General features: G+C 58.4%; 1 protein-coding gene across 2 annotated transcripts in view; it reads right to left on the reverse strand.

Annotated features, from left to right (window-relative positions):
- Window positions 1–23,905, reverse strand: part of MBTPS1 (membrane bound transcription factor peptidase, site 1) — a 61,331-nt gene that overhangs the window by 952 nt on the left and 36,474 nt on the right. Inside the window, exons 13-23 of one of the 2 annotated variants that reach the window (XM_006941772.4) lie at window positions 22,810–22,998; window positions 22,137–22,309; window positions 20,718–20,833; window positions 20,042–20,198; window positions 19,176–19,300; window positions 18,322–18,399; window positions 15,816–15,956; window positions 13,957–14,088; window positions 12,849–12,975; window positions 9,793–9,923; window positions 7,749–8,556 (exon numbers count right to left, since the gene is read on the reverse strand). In XM_006941772.4, the coding sequence (XP_006941834.1) occupies window positions 8,360–8,556; window positions 9,793–9,923; window positions 12,849–12,975; window positions 13,957–14,088; window positions 15,816–15,956; window positions 18,322–18,399; window positions 19,176–19,300; window positions 20,042–20,198; window positions 20,718–20,833; window positions 22,137–22,309; window positions 22,810–22,998 (1,566 nt within the window). In that variant the 3' untranslated portion in view covers window positions 7,749–8,359. Of the gene's footprint in view, window positions 1–6,574; window positions 6,689–7,748; window positions 8,557–9,792; window positions 9,924–12,848; window positions 12,976–13,956; window positions 14,089–15,815; window positions 15,957–18,321; window positions 18,400–19,175; window positions 19,301–20,041; window positions 20,199–20,717; window positions 20,834–22,136; window positions 22,310–22,809; window positions 22,999–23,905 lie in introns of those variants that run through there. The other variant, XR_006590645.1, reaches the window with a different exon arrangement.

A 23,905-nucleotide genomic window follows, 5' to 3' on the forward strand; every position in this document is an offset into this window, starting at 1 on the left:
CCAGCGCCCAGGACGGGAGGCACTGAATCAGAGAGTGAGAGTAGGGTTCCAGAAGAGAGAAAAAGGTGTGACTTCCCCCACACAAGGAGCCTCCTGAAGCTGCCATAACAAACTCACCAGCTGGGGGTCTCAAAACAATGGGAATTTATTCGCTCCCAGCAGGGCCGCCCTCCCTCCAAAGGCTCCAGGGCGTGATCCCTCCTGCCTCGTCCAGCTCCTAAGGGCTCCAGGCGGTGCTGGGCTGGTGGCCACGTCCCTCCGGGTGCCATCTTCCCACACCCGCCCCGTGTCTGGGTCCTCTCCTATTCGTGGGAGGACACCTGTCCTGGGAATTGAGCCCACTCACACATTCCAGAATGATCTCATCTCAAGATCCTTTCCTCACTGCACCTGCAAAGCAGAAGACCCATTTTCCAGATAAGGTCACATCCTCAGGCTCTAGGGCACACTACTCAGCACGACAGGGGCCACCCTTCGGCACACTGCGCCCCATGGGGCTGGGGCCTGAGTGCGTTCTCATTCGACACACTCAGACTCACAGCGAGTCAGAGGCGAAAGACAAGGGCTCCGTTCTGGAGGAAAGGCCGACGTATGAAGAGACCAGGACTAGACAAATAGGGTCCAAAGAGTAGGAGAGGTGACCACGAGGGGCGCCTAGGTGGCTCAGTCGGTTAAGCGTCCGACTTCAGCTCAGGTCGTGATCTCGCGGTCCATGAGTTCGAGCCCCACGTCAGGCTCTGGGCTGATGGCTCAAAGCCTGGAGCCTGCTTCTGATTCTGTGTCTCCTTCTCTCTGCCCCTCCCCCATTCATGCTCTCTCTCTGTCCCAAAAATAAACGTTAAAAAAAAAAAAAAAAAAAAAGGAGGGGTGACCACGAGACCCCAGCTGCAGGAGGGCTCCCTGGAGGAAGGGGAAGGGCAGGGGAAGGGAGGCATCGGAGGAGCAGGGAGTCCCTGCGTGAAGGCTCAGCCAGGGGCCCTGGGAAGGCCTCTGGGTTCTAGGGGGACCTGGGAGAGGCCATTCTTGCTGGACCAGGCGTTTCAGCCCCACCTCTTCCCTATGGAGGTTTTCCAGGAGCGCAGGGAGGTCATCGGCCCGGCCCGGCCCGATGGGGAGGATGCCGGGCATGGGGGGGGGGGGGGCGCGGCGCGGCAGGTGGAGGGCGCAGACCGAGCCGGGTTGGGCCTCAAAATCCGCATAGCTCGCACCCTCCGCCCACATCCACCCCGAGGCGCAGGGAGAGATGATTTAGCTCCCTCCCTCACCAGCGGCTGGCTTTGTACTCCCTAATCTGGGCTCTGCGAGCCTGGGGCACCTCCAGGTCCCTGCCTGGATACCTCATTAGCTGCCCATTAACGTGCATGACTTAGAAATTGGCCACCGGGCTGTGAAATTCCACTCGAGGACGAAAACCTCTTAGTTCTGAGGCGCTTTGATACTCGCTCTCTGCCGGCCTCCCAGGGCTGCCGTGACCTTTCTGGGCTGTGGAGAGGCGCCCTGGGGGCCCCATCTGTGTGGGCGGGCGGCTCTGGAGCACAAGGGAGCCAGTGAGGTGGCAAGCTGGCGCCTCCGTGGGCCAGGCAGGTGGCGGCTCGGCCCGGCGCCCACGCACGGGAGCGCCTGTCATCAAGGGTTGTTCTCCAGGGTCCAGCTCCTTTTCTCCACAGAGTCCGGGCCACATGACAGGTTCAGAACTTCAGGGAGAGAGTGACCTCGCTTGTTTCCCCAGACCCGTTAGAATGTTCTGGAAGACAGATGAGGGCAGGTCCCAGGAGCCAGAGTCCCTGGCTCCCTTTGTGCGCTGGTTCTGTGGTCTGGGCCTCGCTGGGACCACTGGTGACATGGGATCACAGCAGATCCCACCCTACAGGGCTGTTCCGGGGATTCCTGAGAATTCTCTGTGCTCTCGGCACAGGAGTGAGAGACGTATGTGGAACGGGGCGTGTCAAACTCCACCATCAGTACCGATGTGTCTTTACCTCGGCCTGATTCTGGGCTTCTGGAACAGCGTTCTGAACCCCGGCTACACGAGAATACTGGAGGAACTCTTCACATGGCTCAGGGCTTCGGATGACATTGGTCTGGGCTGTGACGGGCATCTGGGCTTCCAGAAAGCTCCCCAAGAGCTGCTGAGGCGCGTGGAGGAGCTCGGCTCTGGGCAGGCAGGGTCCCTGTGTCACTGCGCTCCTGAGCCCGCAGCCCCTCCTTTCCCCCAGCGTCTGTGTGTCTGTCCCTGGCCGAGGGCAGCACCCTGGGCGGGGTGAACCCACTACTGGAAAAGGCCAGGAAACGGACTCTCCCCGGGAGCCTCCGGAGCGAATCAGCGCTGCCCACGCCTGACTTTAGCCCGTGAGACTGATTCTGGCTTTCCCGCCTTCAGAACCGCAGGAGAAAATGCTTCGTTTTCAGCCACAACTTTGCAGAAACTTGTTACCGCGGCAGCAGGAAACGGGTCCACCCGGTACCCCGGGCCCTGATGGCGGCGCCCCTCAGGCTGGAGGTCCATGGACCCCCGCCCCACGCTCTTCCGCAGAGTGAGGCTGGGCCTCCAGGTGACACAGGGCCCAAGGCATGGCCCTGGCAAGTCCTGCTGTCCTGTCCCCTCCCTCTAATGAGGGGCCGGTCCCAGAATCTGGCTCTGGGGGAAGGGAGGGAACGGCACCCTGCCTCTCAGCCAGAGGAGTAAGTGCGGGGGGGGGGGGGGTTCAGCAGCCAGACAGCAGGCCGACGGCCAAGGGCAAGGCGGTGAGGAGGGCGCCCAGCCCCTGCAGGGGCTCTGTCATCGGGTTCTGACCCCTGGGCCCGTTCTGACGCTGGGGTCTGGACGGCCGGGCGGCCTCTCCCAGCCTCCAAGCCAGGGGCTCCCACCTCGCCTGGTACCAGAACCCCTTGGGGAGACGGGGGGGTTTTGGTAGCTTTGTCACACACACACAAGCCACCACCTTAACACCCTCAAGCGTGCGACCAGGTGGCACTCCGTATACTCACGATGTTGTGCAACTGTTACCACCACCCCGTTCTAAGACTTTTGTCCACCAAAGGAAACCCCTTTACCCGTCAGCGGTCCCTGCCCCCGCCCCGCCCGCTTTCTGTCCCTGCGTTTGCCTGCTCTGGAATCACACAATTTGTGGCCTTTGGTGTCAGGCTTCTTCTGCTCAGCAGGGCGGTCTCGAGGCTTGCGATCAGTACGCTTCATTCCTTGGCGTCCGGACGGGTCACCTTCTGCTCCTCGGCAAATCTGCGGATGCACCTCTGGCTCATCTGCGGCTTTTGGCGGTTGGGAGTCGCGTGGCCGCGGGCTGCCACGTACACACTTGGCTCAAACACCTGCTTGCGATTCGGTCGGGTCTATGCCCAGCCGCGGGAGAGCCGGGTCGTATGCCAGCGGTTCACCTTGGGGAGCTTTTAAAATTGATTGCTGAGCTCTTCCCACGCAGCCTATGGTTCAGTAGGTCTGGGGCTAGGCCCAGGAATCTGTATTTCTAAGATACGCACCCGCACTGCCCTCGGGCCGCCAACAGATGAAACCAACATCCTGTGTGTTAATATCCGCTTATGTGGGTAGCACCAACCGTTAAGAAAAAAAGCAAGAATTTTGCTATTTCTCTGGATGCTTCTATTTAATTTATGAGACTCCCGGACTCCATTTTGTGTCCAGCAGATCTAAATCTAAGTAGCACCCCCATCGTTACCAGAAAGTGGGCATCTTTCCCACCACAGGGAAAAGGGAAGGAGCCCTGTGTTGAGGGGCCTCAGGCCCAGGTCAGAACTGGGCTTCAAACGCTGGCCTCACCGCGGTTTCCTCATCTGAGAAATGGCAGTGACAGCATCACACGGTGCTGGGACCCCCAGGTGGCACAAGGCACATGAGACACGGGCTGGTGTGGCGTGCCCGGTGGCTCACTCGGTTGAGCGTCCGACTTCCGCTCAGGTCACGATCTCACGGTTTGTGAGTTCGAGCCCCGCGTCGGGCTCTCTGCTGTCAGCTCAGAGCCTACAGCCTGCTTTGGGTTGTGTCTCCTCTCTCTCTGCCTTTCTTCCACTAGTGCGCGCTTTCTCGACAATAAATAAACTTTAAAAAAAAAAAAAAAAAGACACAGGCCGATGCCAGGCGGGCGGTGAGCACCCAGCAGACGCAGGGAGTGCACACGTGGCCGGGGCAGGTGCCCTCGGGGCCATCGTGCGCGGAGCCTCCTCCTGGGGGAACACTGGACGGTTACAGGCAGGTGCAAGACCTCAGACCCTCGCGTCCCTCACAAAGGTGGGGCTGAGGGTGGCGCGGGGGCACCCAGCTGTCCCCGTTTCCACTCCTGTCACACGACACCTTCAGGGTTCCTGCAGACAGGGCACCTGCCTGGCTCCCGAGAGCTCGCACGGTTAGGGATGAACCTGCCTCTCAGGGCCCCCAGGGCCCCCTGGAATCCCAGGTGTATCTGTGGTCGTGGTGAACTGACTGCTCGTTTTTGTTGTTTTAAAGGTGTAGGTGTTCTCTGGGACAAGGAGAGCTCACGCTAGGGCAACGAAGGGTCCCCTACAAGCAGGGAGGCGGCCCAGCCCGGGCCCACAGCCATCACGCACATCTGTCACCACGGGATGGTCTGTCGCCGACCACGCCTGACACGCCTGAGTGCCACTCAGTGAGGAGAGGGCCCACAGCGGGGAGTGGCCAGGCCGAGCTGGACTCCACGCGGCCTGGGGCTACGGCCAGGACTGCAGCTCAACACCTGCACCAGGTGGGGACATCCTCTCCAGGACGTGCCTCCGGGTGGACCCGGCCATCCCCAGGGCAAGTGCCTGATGAGGCCCCTTCTAGGGGAGGGCGTGTTTTCCGGGCCCCCATCAACTGGTTTTCTCCAGAGGTTCAGTCCCTTTCTGGATAAGCGCTCCCCCATGAAGAACGCTCTCTCAGCTCAGCCCCCCCTCTGCTTCGTCCCCTGCTGTCCACACCCTCCCCCCCGCCCCCCCGTTCCATCCAATGCCTCTGCGTCTGGTCATCCTCCCCGTGTGTCGCTGTCCCTGACGGGAGGCGCTCAGGCTTAGTTCTGATCCTGATGCATCAATGGTGTGCTTCTGGGCAAGGCACGGAGCCCCTCTCCGGCTGCCACTGCCTCTGTGAGGTGGGACCCGCGCCACCGAGCCCCCAGCTGTGCCTGGAGAGGAAAAATGAATGCGCAGCGAGCCTGGCACACGGCTCCCGACGCCACCCCTCTGGCTAGCAGACCGGCAAGGACCCACCTTCCTTCCTTCTCCGTTACACCTCTACCGCAGCACTTTGGGCAGGCAGATCACAGAACAGCGGCCAGTTCCTGGGCACCCCCATCCGCGCCCAGAACTTCAGGATGCTACGAAGCCACCCTGTATCTGAAGACCCGCCAAGGTCTTCACGTGGTCACTACTGAACTTCACTTTGCCACGTGAGACCCCAGGCGGGTTCCCTGCGTGGAGCTGGTCCCTGAGAAGCCTGGTGTGCTAACGACTCTTCTGTTTGTGACTTGGTCTCAGTGTGCGGTCTGTGTTCACGCCTGTCCGATCTCTGTCCTCCTCCTGTCCTGTCCCACCTACACGACCCCGCGCCCAAACCTAAACTGCGCACGTGTGCGCCCTGAGACGGCTGGGAGAACGCTCGATGCTGGGCTGGCAAGGTCCACCCCGTCTAAACGGGAGAGCCAGCCCCGAAGGCCAGGGACACGTGCGAATGCCGACCTCGAAGGCCAGGTGAGGGATCCTGGCGCGAACAGGAGACGCTGCCAGATCCAAGTTCCATCTTTCAGGGATGAGACCTCCAAGTCGCCAGAGACAGGTGCGCCCAAGGCCTTCAACCAGCGTGGAGATTAGCTGTCCCAGCTCACCGCTCTGGGGTCTAGAACTTCATTCCACAACCACATTGCCATTGCTGTTAGGAGGACTTTGCAACAGAGATGGAGAGACAGCCTAAGCCGCAAAAAATTTCTCTAATTCAATCATTTGCCAACGTACCCCAGATTTCAGGCTTCCCTGGAAAAATGTGAAGATGCGCTGTCCCTGAGACAAGGCCTGGTGCCCCAGCCAGTCCCAGCTCCCGCAGCCTGCTGTCTCACGCCGAGGCCGCGTCCTCATTCGGAGGACCTGTCGTCGCAGAGGCCTGCGGGATGAAGACGGGCCACGGGCCAGCCCTCACGGTGCGAAGGAGCAGGCGGGGAGCCGTCCCTGCCTGTGGAGGACAGGCGGGGGACCAGAGGCCCCATGACAGACCGTGCACAAGCCCCTTGTTCCGATGGGCCGACGCCACCCTCCGGTCACTGCTCACCTGAGGACACAGGCTGCCCTGTGCGAAATGCTCCCGCCCTGGGGGCTGCTTGGGGCAGAGAGAGCTTGGCGGGGCCCTAAGCGACACCTCCAGTCTTGAGACAATAGCCACAGAGTGCAGTTAAGAACTGCAAGGTCACAACGTAACCTCCAAGGATGGCCCGTCACAGGGAGCACTGGGCCTTAGTGACTCCTCCCTCAGCCCTCGGCCTGGGCCTTATTCTTCCCAGGACCTCCTCGGCACCCTGATGCCACACGGCCTCTACCCCTCAGGTCAGCGCATCCTCACCTGTGACGTGAAGGCCGAGGTCAGCCGGCTGGCACCCAGAAAACAGACCGGACAGGCAAGGGTTAAAATCAGCAGGCTCCCTTGGATTAGGCTCTGGGTTCCTACAAACGGCACCTGGCGGGTAAAGCGGCCTCCGTCACAATTAGAAACTTCCACACTTCAAAAAGGAGCCAACCAGGCAAGTGCAAAGACAAGCAACAGAATGACAGATGCGCCAGCCACACTGAGGAGGACCCGGACCCAGAACCCACGAGGCGCTCCTACGGGTCTGTGACAAAGAAAAGCCAGCTGAAACTGGCTTCAGAGAACAGACACTTCTCTAAAGACGCGCACACGGCCGTAAGCACACGCAAAGACGTTCGACGTCGCTCAGCTTCAGGAAAACGCAAGTCCAAACCCCAGCACGGACACCTGACACGGAAGCTGGCTGCGCTCAGATGGCCGAGGGAGGGCGAGGACGCGGGGAACCCGAGCCTCGTGCCCGGCTGCTGGGGATATCAAATGGTGTGCTCGCTTCAGACCAGAAAGTCTGACGGCTCCCCCGAAAGCGACACAGGGCGCGGCGAGCCCCTCGCCCCCCGGGGACCACACCCGGCAGAGCTGAAAACCGGCGTCCACACAGAAGCCCGTACCCGAGTACCCTCAGCACCGGGACTCCTCTAAGAGCCACACAGCGGGGCAGCTCCAGCGTCCAACCCCCGAGGCGCACACACGACAGGGGTCCGTCTGCACAGCGGGCTGGTGCACGGGCCCAGAAACGCCACCACACCCTGGACACGTTCTCACACGGGCGTGTCTTGAAAATACGCTAAGGGGAAGCACAAGGCCTCGTATCGCGTGATCCCACGTGTGGGAAATGTTCAGGACAGGCAGCACGTGAGGGGCTGCCACGGGCCAGGAGGGAAGGAAAAGAGGCTGATTTGCTAATGACAACAGTTTCCTTTGGGGGTGATGAAAATGTTCTGGAATCCCAGGGCTGACGGTTACACAACCTTGCGAATACACTGAAAGCCACCGAATCGGACGCTTCGGAGGATGGTGTAGCACGTGAGTCATACCTTAAAATGAACGTGGACGACAAAAACCCCAGCCCCTGCAGGGTGACCCGGACACGTTCCAGGTTGTCCGCAGAGAAACGGGGTGGGCGGAAAAAGAGTCTTCTACACCCTTCTACTTAGCTTCGTATAGGTAATGCGTGTTTATTGAAAATTTTCTTCACCGACAATGGTGAAATCGAGACCCCAACTTACAAAACAGGATGGCAATTGATACTTATAAAAATAAAGCCAAGGTCTGTGTTTCACAGATTTGTGCGAGTTTCCTTCCAATCTCAGTCTGTCCTTTCATCGAAAAGGAGATCACGGAATCTGTGTTATTCCTCGTGATGCGACAGTAAAAAAACCGCATTCCACGGACAAAAAAAATAGCTTTGTTTCCAAACAGCGCGAGCCTTTAAAGTGACTTTTCCCAACAATAAATATAGAAAACGGCCTTGGACGAACACAGTTCCACTTGGCTGCAGCCTTCACCTGTGTAAACGTGGCCTCCCTCTCGGTGTGCGGCGACCGCGTGAGGCCTCCCCGGAGGCGGGGCCGCAAGCCCCTCGTGCAGGGCCCCGGCCACCACGACACGCACCTGCACGCGGCACGCGGGTGGCCCACTGAGGACAGACCCACGGACGCCGCAGCTGGACACAGGATCAGCCCCTGGGGACAGCGAGCCCGCCCGCCCGTCGCGGCCGTCCTCGAAGGCGCTCTTTGGCTGTCACGGTCGGCGGGTGTGACGTCACACCGAAGGGGTCTTTGGCGGGTGCGCCTGCTGCATGAGCTGGGGGCGCTTCACCCGGGGCTTTCTGCGCTTCGGCCTGCTCTTGGCTTTGTTGATTTGTACCACAAAGAAGGCCAGGACCACCATGGCTCCCAGGAAGGCGAAGACGGGAATGGTCTGGCCCACCTCCTGGTTGTAGCGGCCGGGCATGATCCCTGCAAGAGCACAGCGGGAGTGTCAGCAGCGCCCGAGCCGCACGGCCACGGCCACGGCCACGGGCTCGGTCTCAGGCAGACGCGTCAGAAACGAAACGCTGACTGCGCTAACCGGGCCCGTGGGGCAAACGTCATTTTCGAACCTCAGGAGAAGTGACCTCAGGTTCCCAGATGAGCAGCTTTGGGGGCCGAGGTCTTTGCTCCTTCCCCTCCCCACGCCCACCGTGACTGGCCTTCCTCCCACCACACACGACCCACGGTGAGGGTGCGCGGAGCTGCTCTGTTCCCCTAGGTGCGCCGGCAGACGGACGAGTGTGGGCACGGGGGAGGAGAGGAGGTGCGGGTGTCGGAGCAGCTGAGAGGGAGGGCGAGCGGGGAGGCCAGGCAGGGAGCAGGACGGCTGGCCGCGTCCCCGACCCCTGGGAAAATCTCCCACACGTGGGACACAAGGTCAGAAAACAAGAGCGGCCACTGGAGGATCCCTGGTTTGTCGGTATGACTCTGTAACCGGGTGATGCTGGGGTTCCAGAACGGACCATCATCAGTGCACCCCTTGACTCCAGGCAAGGCCCTCAGGAGCTCGGCGTCACCACGCAAAGTTCCCAGGGTTGGAGCACAGGGGCCATGGTGCCAATTCCCAGAAGCAGTAGGCCCTGGGAAGCTGTGACCTCTGGGGAGAGCACAGGGATCCCCAGAGAGAAACTCTGCCCACGCCATGCTGGAAGGACCGGGTAAGGGAAAACCGGTCCCTAAGCCATTGCCTGTAGGGGACGTTCCATGTCATGTGGAACGAGGGGACCATGTCAGAGCAACTGAGGGACACAAAGCTACTTTTAATGGAGGATCCCAGCCTAGTAAAGCCCCATCCCAGGTGGGCCAGACCAGACAATCTGTGGAGACCTCTGCGCTAAGGGTTTAGGAACCAGGGTGGGTCAGCCACTGGCTGGGACCAAGACCAGCAGATGGCAGGCGTTCCCTGGGACACACAATACACCCTTGTTTGCAAAACTTTAACAAGAGTATGCAAATTACCCTATTGCAAAAAGTTTAAGCGTAGCACGTGGCTATCGTGAAAGAAATTCATATTGAAAATGCAGGCAGAAAGTTCTGAAGGGATCATGGCGTGTTAGTTCATGTTTCAGGCTTGCTTCTGGCCCACCTGGCAGGGGATGGCGGGGGGGGGTACCAGAACAAACCAGAACAGGCTCTAGCACAAGGAAGCCCCGAAGAACTGACCTCCAGGAATGTCCCAGGCACTGCTCTCTCCGGGGGACAAGGGTCTCACTTGAGGGCGGTTCGATCGAAAGTTGGGTAATACCACTTTGTCCAGGTCGATGGAGAGCAGCTTCTGATGTTTCCAAAGATTACTTCAGGAAAATGGATTAAAACAAGATAAAAATAAGCGGTTGCACTGGCCTACGAAGCTCAGTCAATGCCTGAGAAATAACAACTGCTTTAAAGAGAAAAGCGAAGCGACGTCCCATCGACACCCAAGTCCAGCTGCGTGCGCACCAGGGACGGCTTCCAGGTCCCAAGACAGAAATGTCAGAACCAACTCCGTGTACACGAGCTGTTAGCACTCAGAGCAGGGCTCAGTCCTGCTGGGTTCCTAATGGGCCCCCAAGAGCCTGTTTCTGCTTAGCGGCCACGTCCCGGAGCGGCGGGAGAGGAAAGCGCGCGCTGGCCTCTGGAAGGAGCCTGAGGACGGGAGCCGCAGCCAGGGCTCGGGGACCCGGGCGGCCGAAGGCGCGTGCAGGTCTCTGCGGGGGAGCCTGCCCTCTGAGGGACGCCGGGAGCCAGACCCCGCCTCTGCCCTCACCTCACGGCCACCACGACAGTAACACCACCCGGCAGCGCGCAGTCGGGAGAGGCGGGCCGCCGGGCCGGGCGCGAAGGAAGGAAACACGCATGCTCCGTCCCCGTGCGGGGCTCGCGGCGGCGGCAGCGCTGCTACTCCCGCTCCTGACCCCGAGGCGGGCCGAGCTGGCGGGACCACACCCGGAGAAGAGAGGGGCCGGCGCCGGGGGCAGACAACGGCGCAAACAGGCCGTCCGAAGGCCGCTCTGGCCAGCTCAGGGAAAGGAATAAAGGGTGTCTGCAGACCGCAAACTCCCCGTTCTTCTGCTTCTGCCTCTCCTGGAAAAGGCCGGCCTCTCACTTTGGCCAAGTGGAAGCAAAGACACCCGGCTCTCTGGGCACCGGGGGGCGGGGGGGGGGGGGTGAAGGGGCTCGGGGCGACACGGGTCTGGGCAGGGGCTTCCTGGACACCACCTACTGGCGGGATGCCAGTGAGCACAACGGTCTGTTCCGCCTCCCAGGATCTGACCGTATGTTCCAGGTCTCATGAGTCCAAAAATGAAACTCACAACGCTGTTATGAGATCGGTGCCACGGAAGCTTTGCGACCTGCAGCTGGACGTGTGCGGGCCTGTGTGCTCCTCCTGACAGTGAGATCCAGCTCCGGAACTTAATCGTCTGGTGACGGCACCGCCTCGTTGAACAAGCGTGCAGACGGCGGGCTGGGCCGCACCGTCGCCTGAGCAGTTGGTGACGCTCTGATGGAAGGAGGGGGGGGCACCTTGCCCACGGCTCCTCTCGGGTGCGGTCACTCTAAGGACGGACACCGGACGTCCAGCAAAGACAGCGAGAGATGGGTCTTCACGTCAGAGACGGACGGAAACGTGCACTCGGCACGGGGCTGACGGACACCAGGCCTCTCAGGGGCTGTCTGGAGCCGCCCGACACGGTCTCACGTCTCTTAGCTTCACAATCGAGACCCAGAGTTAGGTCTCTGGGGACCGAGAATAATTTTCAACGGGACGCGAAGTGTGAGACAAGGCTGCGCCGAGCGGGCGTGTTAAGAACCATCCCCGGCGGGGCTGGCCACGCTCAGGCGCCGCACGCCTCCCGACAGCCGGCTGGGGTCTCACAGATTACGGACGTGGACGCACATACAGACCAAGCGAGGCTTATCTGTTTCTGAGTCCCCAACAGCAGCGTGGGGAAAAAAAACGGGCTGTGGGAACTTGGGCCAACACTGTCCCCGGTGGGAACTGCTGACCGCAGCTGGAACCGAAGTCTGGTCTGGACGCTAGGATCGTGGGAGGTTATGAATAAGTGGGATGTAAAAATGGAATCTTATCAGAAACGATTAAATGATGGGATGATAACTGGAATGGAAAAATACTCCATAATCAGTTCCGGGAAGAAGCAGCTGACGAAGACAGGAGGAGTCCCCGACCCCGCACTCTTCTGCCGAGCATGTTCTAGCCGAGCAGTGCGCCCCGTGCTCTGCGAGGACGTGCGGACAGCCTCCTCTCGGTGGCTCACAGCAGACGGTGGCCCTCCGTCCCCGGCCACCCCAGTGCCCGTGCCCGCCGAGATCCAAGCTCGGCGGACGGCCCGGCGAGGGTGCCTGAGAGGCCGGGCGCACGAGGCGTGCTGCCTGCGGGGTTGGGGGCGGGGTGATTTCCCACAGCACCACTCGAAGGAGACTCATAGGAGGTCTGCCCCCCAAGCTGTCCCGGGACACGGGCCCCTGCTTCACCGCGCCACGACCCCACGTCAGCACAAGCCCGCATCCTCCCTGCCGGAAACAGGGAGAGGAGTCGGGGAGAAAACACGGGAACCGGCGCGCTGAGCTGGCTGTCGTGCCCGAAGAGGAACGGCAGGGGTAACTCCAGCTGCGGCTTCGGAAAGGAAAGGAGGCGGATGAAGAGGCGGACGGAGCTACTGTCATGAAGCACCGGGCAGGTTCGCCAAGTCTGGACACCACGTCCACAGGTGCGGCGAGGACCCTGTCGTGGCGGGAGTCGTTCCCTCGGGGACCACACCGGGCGCCGGGGTGAGGGCACAGACACGCCGCGGGCCAGGCTGCACCCCTACCCTGAGCAGCCTCGGCCCCTCGGGCCGACAGAAGGACCTGTCGGCGCTCCAGAACCCGCATCACAAAGAGGGAGCGCTCGACTCTTGAACCCTGAGCCGGAGGAGCCAGAGCTTCTGTTCAAGGGACAGCACTGTCAGACCTCAGCTTTGTAAGCAGGAATCAACCAAATCTAACAAAATGCTCATTACCCAAAGCACTTCTTTAGGCAGGACGCCACCAGAGAGCACAGTTGTAAAGGTCGACACGGGGGCTCGCCAACTTAAATATCATCACAAGATGACAAGCTGGAAGATCTGATTACTTGATAACGATGTCAGTAAAATTCCATTCTCCCTCGTAAAAAAAAAAAAAAAATCATGAATCATAAACCCCGAGGAAGGAGCGGAGAAGCACAGCAAGGCACTCACCTGGGAGCGGTCTCGTTCAAAGGCTGTGGCTTGGCCCATGACAGGTGTGGACAGGCCGGTAGGGCCCGAGGCTCCGGGCCTCCCAGACGGGCCTCGAGGACCTTGGAGTACCGGTGCAGGTGGTTCCCTGCGGCAGAGTCAACACAACAGGAAACCACGGTCGTCAGGAGGACACGAAGGGGAAGAGCCCCCTGCCGACGGGCCTGCCACGCGCCCGTGAACCTGTCTGCCAGGCTGGGGGAGCATGTGCTGAGCGGTGCCCCGGGGACGGGTGATCACCGAGAGTGAGCGAGCAGGACGGCCACTCCCTTTACGGTGGCCACAGTACGCGGGGCAGGGGCCTGGCGACCTTTACTGACCACAGACACAGGCACGAGGCTGTACCTGAGGAATCTAACCTGTACAGAGACTTCTCGAAGACCGTCTTCCTCTTTTGCAGTATTTAACTCTCAGGCAAAAGCAAAAACTGCATTTCCGAATTTCCTATTTTTTAGATCTGCACCGTTCAGTGCTGCAGCCACACGCGGCTACTGAGCAAGCGACACGGGTCGAACGTCACACGTTTAAGCAGTAACACTCGGGTGACCCGGGCCAACGTATTTCAATGAAATGAATTTCACCTGCTTCTTTTTCCTTTTCCAACGTGGCCACTAGAAGGCGCGGAACCGGATCCCTGGTTCACGCTACCCTCTTTGCGGTCCTGGCGGGGAGGACCTGAGCGCACTCGGGCCAGCCCTGCCCTACGCAGAGTGGGCGAGGCCGCAGGTCGCCACGGCTCACCCCCTCCTCCCCGACCCGTGACTTCTGCGTTTCCAGGTCAGGACTGGAAAGAACGGGCTCTATTTTCACGGGTTCTGAGAGGCCTGGTGAGGACATCCGGCGTGACGACCGCCCGGCCCAGTGCCTGGCACCCGTGAGCACCCAGAACGCGGGCCCTTCTTCCCAGAGACCCCCGGGAGCCAGGGCTCTGTGAGGGGGAACGAGGACTGTGGGGCTGGGCAGCGTCAGGGCCTCGGGGTGAGCGTGTGCTCTGCTCCCGGGGGAACGGCGGAGAGGAGCCGTGGCACCGCTACCGGGCCCCGTTCCCAGCGCCCACGGGCTCACTCACCTTCCATCCTCTCTGGGGTGACCGAGCCGGCTCCGCTGGGAGGCCGCTGCCGGTTCCCGGAATGGCTGAGGCTGGGAGGGGTCACCCCGTACGACGTGTACTGGAGGAGCGCATCCAGGAGCCAGAAGCAGTCTGTGGGTGCAACGGGCGTGCTGTTTAGGGACCAGAGTTTTCTAAGGAAGTCCTACAGGAAAATAAAAGCCCCCCCGCCCCAACCCCCCCCCCCCCGAGTGAGGGGAGACGGGGAATCGCCTATTCTTGAGAAGCGCACAATCTCCCCGGTCACACGGTCACAGCACAACAGATAGGACCCGACTGGGGGCTTCACTCCCAGCCCAGGGCTCAGGTGGGTCACTGCCACCGGGCTCGGGGCTGGACAGGCAGCCCGAGCGCCACCTGGCTTTGGGTGATGAGGACAGAACGGAGTCCACTCGGGGACGGCCAGACCCTGTGACAGAACGGCTCAGACAACAGGAGTCCAAGCAAGAAAAGAAATGGGGCACCAGAGCTCCTGCCAATCCCAGTGGCTGTCCCGTCTGCACTGTGAGGGCACAGCAGAGACCAGAGCGTGCACTCCACTGGGAGGTGGGTTCGAGGTCACTGCAGGTGACAGGTCAGGTACAGAGTCTAGTAATCTGGGCCGGTGGGCCCCACGCGCGACACACGCCAACGGGACAGTCAGCCACTCTGTGGGACGCGCAAGGAGTCTCGGCGCCGGCCGCCACCCACACGGAGGGTCGTCTCATCGGGAGATGGGGGTGCCGCCGTGTCTTCACACCCGGCCGCTGCCGCCACGCGGGTCCGGACGGGCCCCCGCCATACGACACCAGCAGGCACTTCGCTCACTCAAGGGCGCTCTGGCCACGTGCTCAGAGCACTGCCACCGTGAGTGTTAGAACCACAACAGCCCTCTCCGGCACTTAAAATTTTAATAAAGACTCTTACCAGGAGATCTCCGGTCTTAAAAGAAAACCTCTATGGAAATAAAACATCAATCTCCTTTCAGCTGTGACTTTAACCTTTTTAAAAAGAGCAGCCACGTTCTAAGGATTTACACAAAACGCTAGGAATTTATTCAACCTCAAGTTCACCCAGAGAGAGGAGCACACGGCTCCCAGCTCACGCTCCAGGCCTTCATTCTCTGCTCTGCTCGGGCCGTCCCCTACCTGCCCTATCCGCCAACGTGAGGTGTCCACCCCCTCCCCAGCCCCGTTCTCCAGGACCTGGTTTTGTTGTCGCCTCGCCAGGCCAAAGACGCCCCACTTTTTACGTCCCATTTCCTCCTTTATAAAATGAGACATAAACTGCGTTCAGACTCAAACCCCCAAATTCAGAGGCGGCACAGAGAGACGCTGACAAAGAACAGGGGTGCTAAGAACCAGTCCCCCTGTGCGAGCCCCCCACCCCCGACGGGGGTACCAAACACCCCCACTGATGAAGGCTCGTGACAGCCAAATCCCCAGGTCTGGGAGGGGAGCCAGGCGCCGGCCCTCCAGGAAGAGCGGGTCCGGCCCGGAAAGGGCCCCCCGTGTGGCAGTGCCTGTGACGTGCAGACGCCAGAGGGGGACGCTGGGGCGGGTCAGGCCGAGAGCCACTCCACTGAATGCGACGGCCCTGGCCCCCGCCCGCCTGGTGACGACAGCACGAGGGGAAGGCGGCGCATGCGGTCTGTCGGGGCTTCCGCAGGGAGGGGTACCCGGCCACAGCTCCACACAACCCAAGCAGCTGGGACCCGCCCACCTGGCTCTCACGGGCAGGTCTCTATTCTCCAGCACCTTACCGGTGCCTCTTCAGGGACAAGGGGGGTATGTCACGGTCACGAATCCCAGTCGGCTTCTCGGCCACACATCAGTCCTCACCCTTCTGTCGGTGACTGTCATCCAAGCAGTTGGAGTCTCCGTACAGCACAATCCGGCCTCCACCCTCCGCCGGAATCTGATAAAGTCCCAAAATGGGGACGTTTTCGACCACGGCCGTTTCCTGCTTTAAAACCTCCAATCCTGAAATAACAGCACCACAAAAAAACGGTGAGGAACGGTTTTCCAGTTGCCACTTGATGTTTAGCCCGTGCAGCACCGACAATCACAGCAAACTCCACCATCCAATCACGCCGGTGCGAGCTTCTACAAAGGACAACGTCCTAAGTGCCACGAATTTGGGTTTCAGCAAAACTCACCTCCACACGGTCCTCTGACGCGTTGCCTGGAAACGGCAATACAGGGTACCTACAATCCTAAGAGCGGCTTTCTGGCCCTTCCGACCACGCTCCAGGCCTCTGTCCTGGGACTACACTCACAGGGGCGGCCAGCCACTCAACAGACACACCTCTGAGGATTTGGTGACGTGTCCCCGGCTTGGTGTTTCACTACTCCAAGTCAGGACAAACGTCACTACGTTTTAGATCCTCCGCCCGTATGCTTTCAATGCAGATTTACGACACCTGTCATATCTGTGTCACAATCACAAATGTTCCAACAGCAGAGCTCTCTGACCTCTGCCCAATCCGATGACACAGGTTACGGCGTCTAACGAATCAAGAAGTCACAGGCGCCTAAGTGCCGCGGACGGCAGAGGCCGGTGACCCACGTGATCTGAGAGTCTAGCCCTGCAGCAAACGCCTTCCTCTGCACTGGAGACGCCGCACACCTTCATCTCGCCACTTGCCGCGTGGGTGACGTCTGAAATGTCTGCGGCTATAAAGACACGGCATTCCCTGCTCTCTGCGGATGATCCCAGCAGGAACAGAGCGGAAGAGAAAACCAGCTTCTCTTTGTTGGAGGGAAATACAGAGCGGTAAAACCGACGAGACGGGCCGCGTGGTCACAGGTTTGTTTCTGACAAGGGTCCCTTTCGACCCGGCATAACCCAGATTGTCAATTCCTATTTTTTACCCAAAGGATTATTCAACTGAAAGGTCATCAGGATATAAAAAACCCCTCAGAAAAGACTTCAAGGTAATTCGTTTTTATTTTCACTAACAGAACACAATAAAGTAGGCACCCTCACATCCACTGTGATTCCTCTCCCCTCAAAACCAGGCAGCCACAGGCTGATGACGAGGCCGCTGCTGACACCCGCACCAGAAACACCACCGGCGGGCAGAGACAGACTTCAGAAGGAGCCACTAACCCATGGTAAACCCGGCCAGTGACGGGGAAGACAGAATCATTTGTGTACCTGCAGTTAAAATGCAACCTTTTAAACACAGATCTGCTCACAGACTGACCTCGCCTCGATGAAGAGGAAAAAAATCCCTCCAGGCAACAAAAAAGTAGATTCTATCTTGGAAATGCAGATAGAGAAGCAGGAAATTCTGCTTTGTCATTTTCAACGAATGCAACTCCCTAACTTCTAATTACAGCAAACATTAAACTTCATTAGAACCAGAACTGCAAGGGAAGATCTTTCTTTCCTTCAAATTCTTTGGGTTTTTTTTTTAAGATTTTATTTTGGAGTAACCTCTACACCCAAGGAGGAGCTTAAACTCACAATCCTGAGAGATCAAGAGTCCCACTCTACTGACCGAGCCAGCCACGCGCCCCTATTTTCTTCCAATTCTTAGGGGAATTTTAAGAGATGACTGTGTAATTAATATTCTGTACACAGTTAAGAGCTTTAAAATTCAGTCGACGTTTTTCTAAAATTTCAGTCTTCTTGGCAGTCACGGAAGAATAATTCACAAACAGTAACGAAAATTTCGAGCAACTCTGAAGGTAGTTTAAAGAAAAAAGAAAATCTGCAAATATTCAACACCTGCCCTCCTGCGGGAAATCCCATTTAGTCTGCAGTGATCAGCATCCACAAAGATTCAAACTTATCTGTCTCTGCAGCCCCCAGAGCCACCACCCAGAAGTCTTGCCTAAAGTAGGTACCATGCAAATTCTATCACAATAAGTTATTTTTTTTTAACTTTTTTTAATGTTTACTTATTATTGAGAGACAGAGCAAGACAGAGCCTGAGCAGGGGAGGGGCAGAGAGAGAGGGAGACACAGAATCCGAAGCAGGCTCCAGGCCCTGAGCTGTCAGCACAGAGCCCAACGCGGGGCTCGAACCCAGCAACTGCGAGATCATGACCTGAGCCGAAGTCGGCCGCCCAACCGACTGAGCCACCCAGGCGCCCCAACACAGTAAGTTTTTTTAAAAAGCAAAACTGCTAATAGATACAGGGTGATAAAAACGTTCTGGAAACAAACGGTGATGGCTGCACAACTCTGTGAATACACCGACGATCACAGAATCGTACACCTTAAAAGACTAATGTGAAAAAAATTTTTAAAAATTAAAAAAGCAAATATGAATTATAGGCAATGAAACCGTTACTTAAAAAAAAAAAAAAGGGAAGCAACCAAAGCAGCATTCCTTACCTTGGTCTTTAAAAGTCTGTGTTATCACTATGCCATCTTCTGGAAACTTAGCGATGCTGCATCCTGACGCGTAATACACTAGAAAGTTCAGAGTTACAGTGACACAGAGATGCTTAACACTTTATCAAGAGCTACTCACTGACCTAAGATGCACTCTTCAGATATGATAATTTTCAGATATAATCTAACATTATTTTTAATTTTAAGACAAAGGCTGCTGACACCTGGTTACGCTTAAGTAACAAGTAATTACGTCAGAATTCAAGTTACAAAATGCTATTAACGTACAGTTTCTGAACAGACTTGAGAAGTCTGAGCTTTCAGTCAGGACGAGCACAGCCAGTTACAATAATGCTCAGGATGCTGTTCTAGAAGCCAGTTACCAAAAGCTCATCTAGAAGTCTGAGCTTTCAGTCAGGACGAGCACAGCCAGTAACAATCATGCTCAGGATGTCGTTCTAGAAGCCAGTTACCAAAAGCTCATCTGTGGGGAAACGTAAGTGGGACGTGCAAAGTGATTTCATAAATGGGATTTGATTCGCCGGGGGCCCAGGAGGTACTTCCTCTGGGAACACACAGCACGTAAAGCAGCAGACTGGTGGCGCTACGGTTGCGAATGCTGCAGAAAATATTCTTTTTAAGAGTCTGGATGAAACAACAGCGGTGTTACCGCCCAGCTTTCCTACAGAATACAGAAGTCGCTCCTAGAGACAGCGGCTCTCCCCACGGCCCTACTTCTTTAGCCATCACACCCTTCCCTCCCTCTGAAACCCTGACGTCAAAGACACACAGCCTCCACTCGGGCATCTCAAGAGAGAATGCGCCCCTATTAAAAAACAAACGCAAAACCTTACTGTCGTGGTTTGCTAAGGTAAAATCCCCTTCATACAGGCCATCGCTGAACCCCATGTTCCAGACAGACAGAAGTTCGTTCAGAGCAGGGACATTAGCCCCTCCGGTGTCCGGCATCCACCACTGCCTGCGGAAGAAACGAGGGGTGCGGGTCATGAGGGGTTAAAACACCCCCAGACGCTCCGTGTTCTCAGGACGAAGCGAATCCCCCTGCAGAGTCCTGCCCGTGCACACTAAGGTTTCAGCTGTAAGCTCCTGTCTGCTCTGAGTGGTAACACGGCGTACGTGCTCCGGCCAGCGTGCACAATAAACCCCAGATAAATCTACTACACGCGACGCGCGGCAGGTCCAGACGCACACCGCCATAGGGCCTGGAGCCTGAGAGGGTCCGCGAAAGCAAAGAGAGGAGGAAGGAGCCTTTGAAGTGCGAGGAAGTCGCAGGCTCTGAGGAAGAAAATTCGAGGTGTGATGGAGACACATGCATAAAACGCTGGGAATCCTTGACCAAGAACTAATCTACTGGAAGGTTCCTTGAAATGACGGTTCCTTCGACCCATTTACACGTGTATAGATTCCACAGCAGAGACGGGAGTATGAAAAAGAGCAAGCAGAAAAGCCAAAGTCAAGCATCGAAGGTCAACAAGGGAAGGCGAGGAACCTTTCGCTCCGTCCCCGCATCAAGGAGCGGCGGACCTACTCCGCCAGCGCCTCTCTGGGGAACGTCTCACTGGGGGAGGGGAGCCCGCGCCGCCCGAGCGTCTGAGCCTGCGTCCGACGGCCGGGAGGACCGCCAGCGGGCCAGTCATCTGCTGCACCGGCCGCAAAGAATTTCGCTCCCGAAAAGCCAGATCCCAACTGCTCTCAGTACCTTGTGTTTTCGTCGTAAAACTTGACTTTTCTCATGACGGACGTGTTGTACCAATCGCTGAAGACGATGAGCGAAAGGCCGTTGTCCACGTCCCTCCTCAGTTTGGCCACCTCCTCGGGGAAGTACTCCTCTTCGCTGTCCACCATGAGCAAGGTTCCTGAGGGACAAGGTGCCGGTGGTGAGTCACGCCTCGGAACCGCGGGCGTCACTGCTTCAGAAACACAGCATTTCGGTGGCGCCCACGTGTCAAGCTGTCAGGTTCTAATATTCGGTCTGTGGCCCCGCGGGCACTCTAGAAGGGGGTGGGGTGAGCAAGAAGGGACCGGGGTCCAAAGGCACAGACACCCAGGAACTACCCTGGCCTCCGTGTCACGTGTGACCCCTGACGTACCCACGTTTCCCCCACTCGAGAAGCAAAACGCGGCGCCAGTTTGATGAAAGTAAACAGATAAACAAAAGACGTGCAAACGTCCTCGTCCCCAGTTTGGCAGGTCCCGTTTTACCTGAAGGTCACCACCACTGCCACCAGACGGGAACAGGGCCACCCTGCCCCAGAGCCCCGCTGCAGCCCCCCGAGGACCAGGGGGCCCCGCGCCCGCTCCCTCGCCGCCTCTTCTACCCCGCGGTTCGTCTCGCCGACCTGCCCACGCGCGGCCGGCACCTCGCGGTCACTCACCGTACTGACTGGCGTCGAAGCACGTGAAGGGGGAGCCGAGGACTTCGACGAAGTAGCCCATGCTCCTCAGGTGCTGGTACATGTCCCTGAAGTTGGTGTGGATGTGGTCACCGTTCCTGAAACACAGGAAGTCGCGCGCGAGGGTGACCCCTCTCCCCTCGCGGCCGCTTCGGAAACCCGGGCGCCTCTGAAGGAGCGCGGCTCACGGCCGGCAGAGGCCTGGGGGGCTCCGGCCCCCGCACAGAGGTCGGCCTCTCCAGACCAGCGTCCTCTGGGCTCGCACGGAAGACGGCTGATAACAGGAAGTCGCGCGTGTGGCACACGCTCGAAGGAGACGCCACGAGGAGGAGGAACGGCCCAAGAGCTGGTGCGTAAAGCACGCCGAAGCGGCACGTTGGCGGCGGCACCCGTGGCAAGAGCCGCCGCCCAGATGCAGCACGGGAACGCAGAGGCTCCTGACAAGCCGCCCCGGCTGGGGAGTACGCGAACCGTGCCTCGCAGACGCGGTCACCTCCCCGTCCCTTCGCCCCGAACGCGCTCACTTTCCCACCGTGCCCTCTACCTAAGCCGCCACCCGCCCGCCCCACGGAGGCGCCAGGGGCCCAGGGCTCGTTCTCTCTGCCTGGCCCCCGGCCCCGGCCCCTCAGAGCCGGCTCCTGCGCAGGGCTGAGCCCGCGTGCCTCCCCAGGACGCCTTCCCTCGACCTACGAACTTCTCACCACTTCTGTCCCCCTGCCTCTAGTAAGAAACGTCTTCACAGGGGGCACACCGCACCTCTAAGCGGCCGGCTCCAAGCTTTCGGGGCTCCTTCCTCCCCCCACAGACCCCGGTACTCACACGAGGGCCGCAGTGAGCCTGGCATACAGGCCCGGCGGCAGCCAAGCCAGATGCCCCGGGGGGCAGGCCAGGGGGGCAGGCCAGGAGGGCAGGCCGAGGGGCTGCACGGGGCAGGGTCCGGAGGGCGGGGGACAGACCAGAGGGTCTGGCACGTGAGGAAGTCTGGATAGGCAGCCACGCAGAGTTTTAGGCCGACTGTGCCCCAATTTCTGCCTGTCGGGATTACCAGGGCTGCTGCGTGGAGAATGGACTCAGGGCACAGTGAGACTGGCCGGGAGGCTGGGACGCCGGGCGGGCAATGACGCCGGCCTGCACGGGGGTGACGGGTGGGGAGCAGGGTGGGTGGCAGCGGCCCCTAGGGCAGGACCCGGGAGGCGCTGCGGAGGCAGGGCTGACAGAATCTGCTGACGGATCCAGCAGAAGTAGGGGAAGACGGCAATGGAGGGCGAGCTCGGGGTTCCAGTGCCCAGGACAGAGGTCCGGAAGGAGGAGCACGGAGCGCCCTGAGCGCGTCTGGGGGGCGCGGAGGTCGGGCCCCCTGAGGGGGCGGCGACCCTCGGTCCTGCCGTGGCGGCCGCTTACCAGTCCAGAGGGTCATTCTTCATCCGAAGGTTGTCCCTGGGGAAATAGCCGGGCGGGTAGCGGAGGTTGTGGTACTGGTCCCAGAGAACCCTCTTGCTCCGGGCGGGAGCAGGAATGATCTTCACCTTAATCGGGAGCTTCACGGTTGACGTCTGCTCTGCACCACTTTTTGACTGAACGAAATTTACAAAAATCTGAATGGCCCCTTGGGCTCAGAAGAAACCTTCGGGCTCTGGGGCTTAAAAAAATCACTGTCTACCAATTTCACGCAAATACCTCAAACACGAGAATTCCTACTGACTAAGGTAGAAAGAACCGTAAAACTCATCCCGTTAAAATTCTTCGTCTAAGAGTTTATGACGTAAAATTTAAGCACCCCGTTCCTAAAAACTCCTAAACTACACGGCCCCTCCTGGAGAAGGCACATTTCTGCAACCACTGTGGACCCGAAACGTGGCCCAGAATGGTGGAATCTCCCGTCGCCCGGCAACAGAATGGGAGGCAGCATCGCCCGCCGCCGAGTAGGTTTTATCGGCGGCTCTACAGGCCCGGGGAGCACGGGTCACGGCCTGGGAGCCCAACACGTCCTCCAACGGGGCTTCCCCACCCCGAGACCCCGGCAGGAGACGGCGCAGGGGTCGGGAGAACGGGCCCCTCCCTGGCCCACACTTACTTCCACCTCCGCCGGGGAAGCGACGGTGACCATGACGTGCCCCTGCGCGATGCCTTCCCACGAGGCCGCTTTCTTGGTGACAGAGATGGAAACGGCCAGGTAGCCTGACCAAGGCCACAACACCGAGGAGTAAGAGAAAGCCACTTCGATGTTGTCCCCGTTCTGTGGTAAGTAGGGCTGCCAGTCAGGCTGGAGAACAAAGTCAAAGGCTGACGTGAAACGCTCACCTGAGTTACCTGCGTTAATATTTCATTACGTAGTGCAAAGTCGAGTTTATCCTCAGACCCTAGGCAAGCTATAACCAAAGCAGACTACAGGACGTCTGGCACATCACCCACTAGAGAAGTCTAGAAACCACTATCTGGGGCAGCCTCCGATTTTATTTTTTGTACTTTTGTATTCTTTAAAACGTTTATTTATTTTGAAAGAGAGGGCAGCCTCCAGTTTTAAAGAGAATTCTTTCCCCAACCTTAAAAACGGAGGACACACGCTTTGGCAAAGAACTTCCATCTGATAAAGAACGTCAATAAATGAAATCCGTCCAATTTGAGAACAGACTCCAATTCGGTATATGCTTCAAGAATCACATTAAACGTTAACTTAAAGGAATAAAATAATGCAACGGCACGGACTAACTGTCCAGACTCAGACTGCAAAGCTACTGGCTGGGCAGGGAGAGGTCTCTGCGGGACGCCCAGAGGAAGAGGGGGCTCGGCCCCTTCAGTACCCCCCGACCTTGAGGAAGGAGGCACGAGAGGAGACGTCTGGAAGAAACACAGATTTCCTCTTAGGAAATGAACCCGTATTTCAAATCAACCTAAATTACTCATTTCCCTCGCAAGCCGGAGAGCAATATTGTCCCCAAGTGAGTCAGCATATTTACAACAAACAAACAAACAAATCTGAAAAAGAGAAATATTTGCAGGATACAGCATCACAAACAAGGAAGAAACAAAGGGATTTGTGATAAACACTCTTGGAACCACTGGCGACCAAGAGAAAAGTTAATTTTTAGCCATCTCTTAGGCCATATATCAAATTAACTCAACGGTGATGAGAGGACTAAGTATTTTACAAGCGTAAAAGGAACGTTAGA

Source organism: Felis catus, chromosome E2 (genome assembly GCF_018350175.1).
Source record: "Felis catus isolate Fca126 chromosome E2, F.catus_Fca126_mat1.0, whole genome shotgun sequence".
Classification (NCBI taxonomy): domain Eukaryota; kingdom Metazoa; phylum Chordata; class Mammalia; order Carnivora; family Felidae; genus Felis; species Felis catus.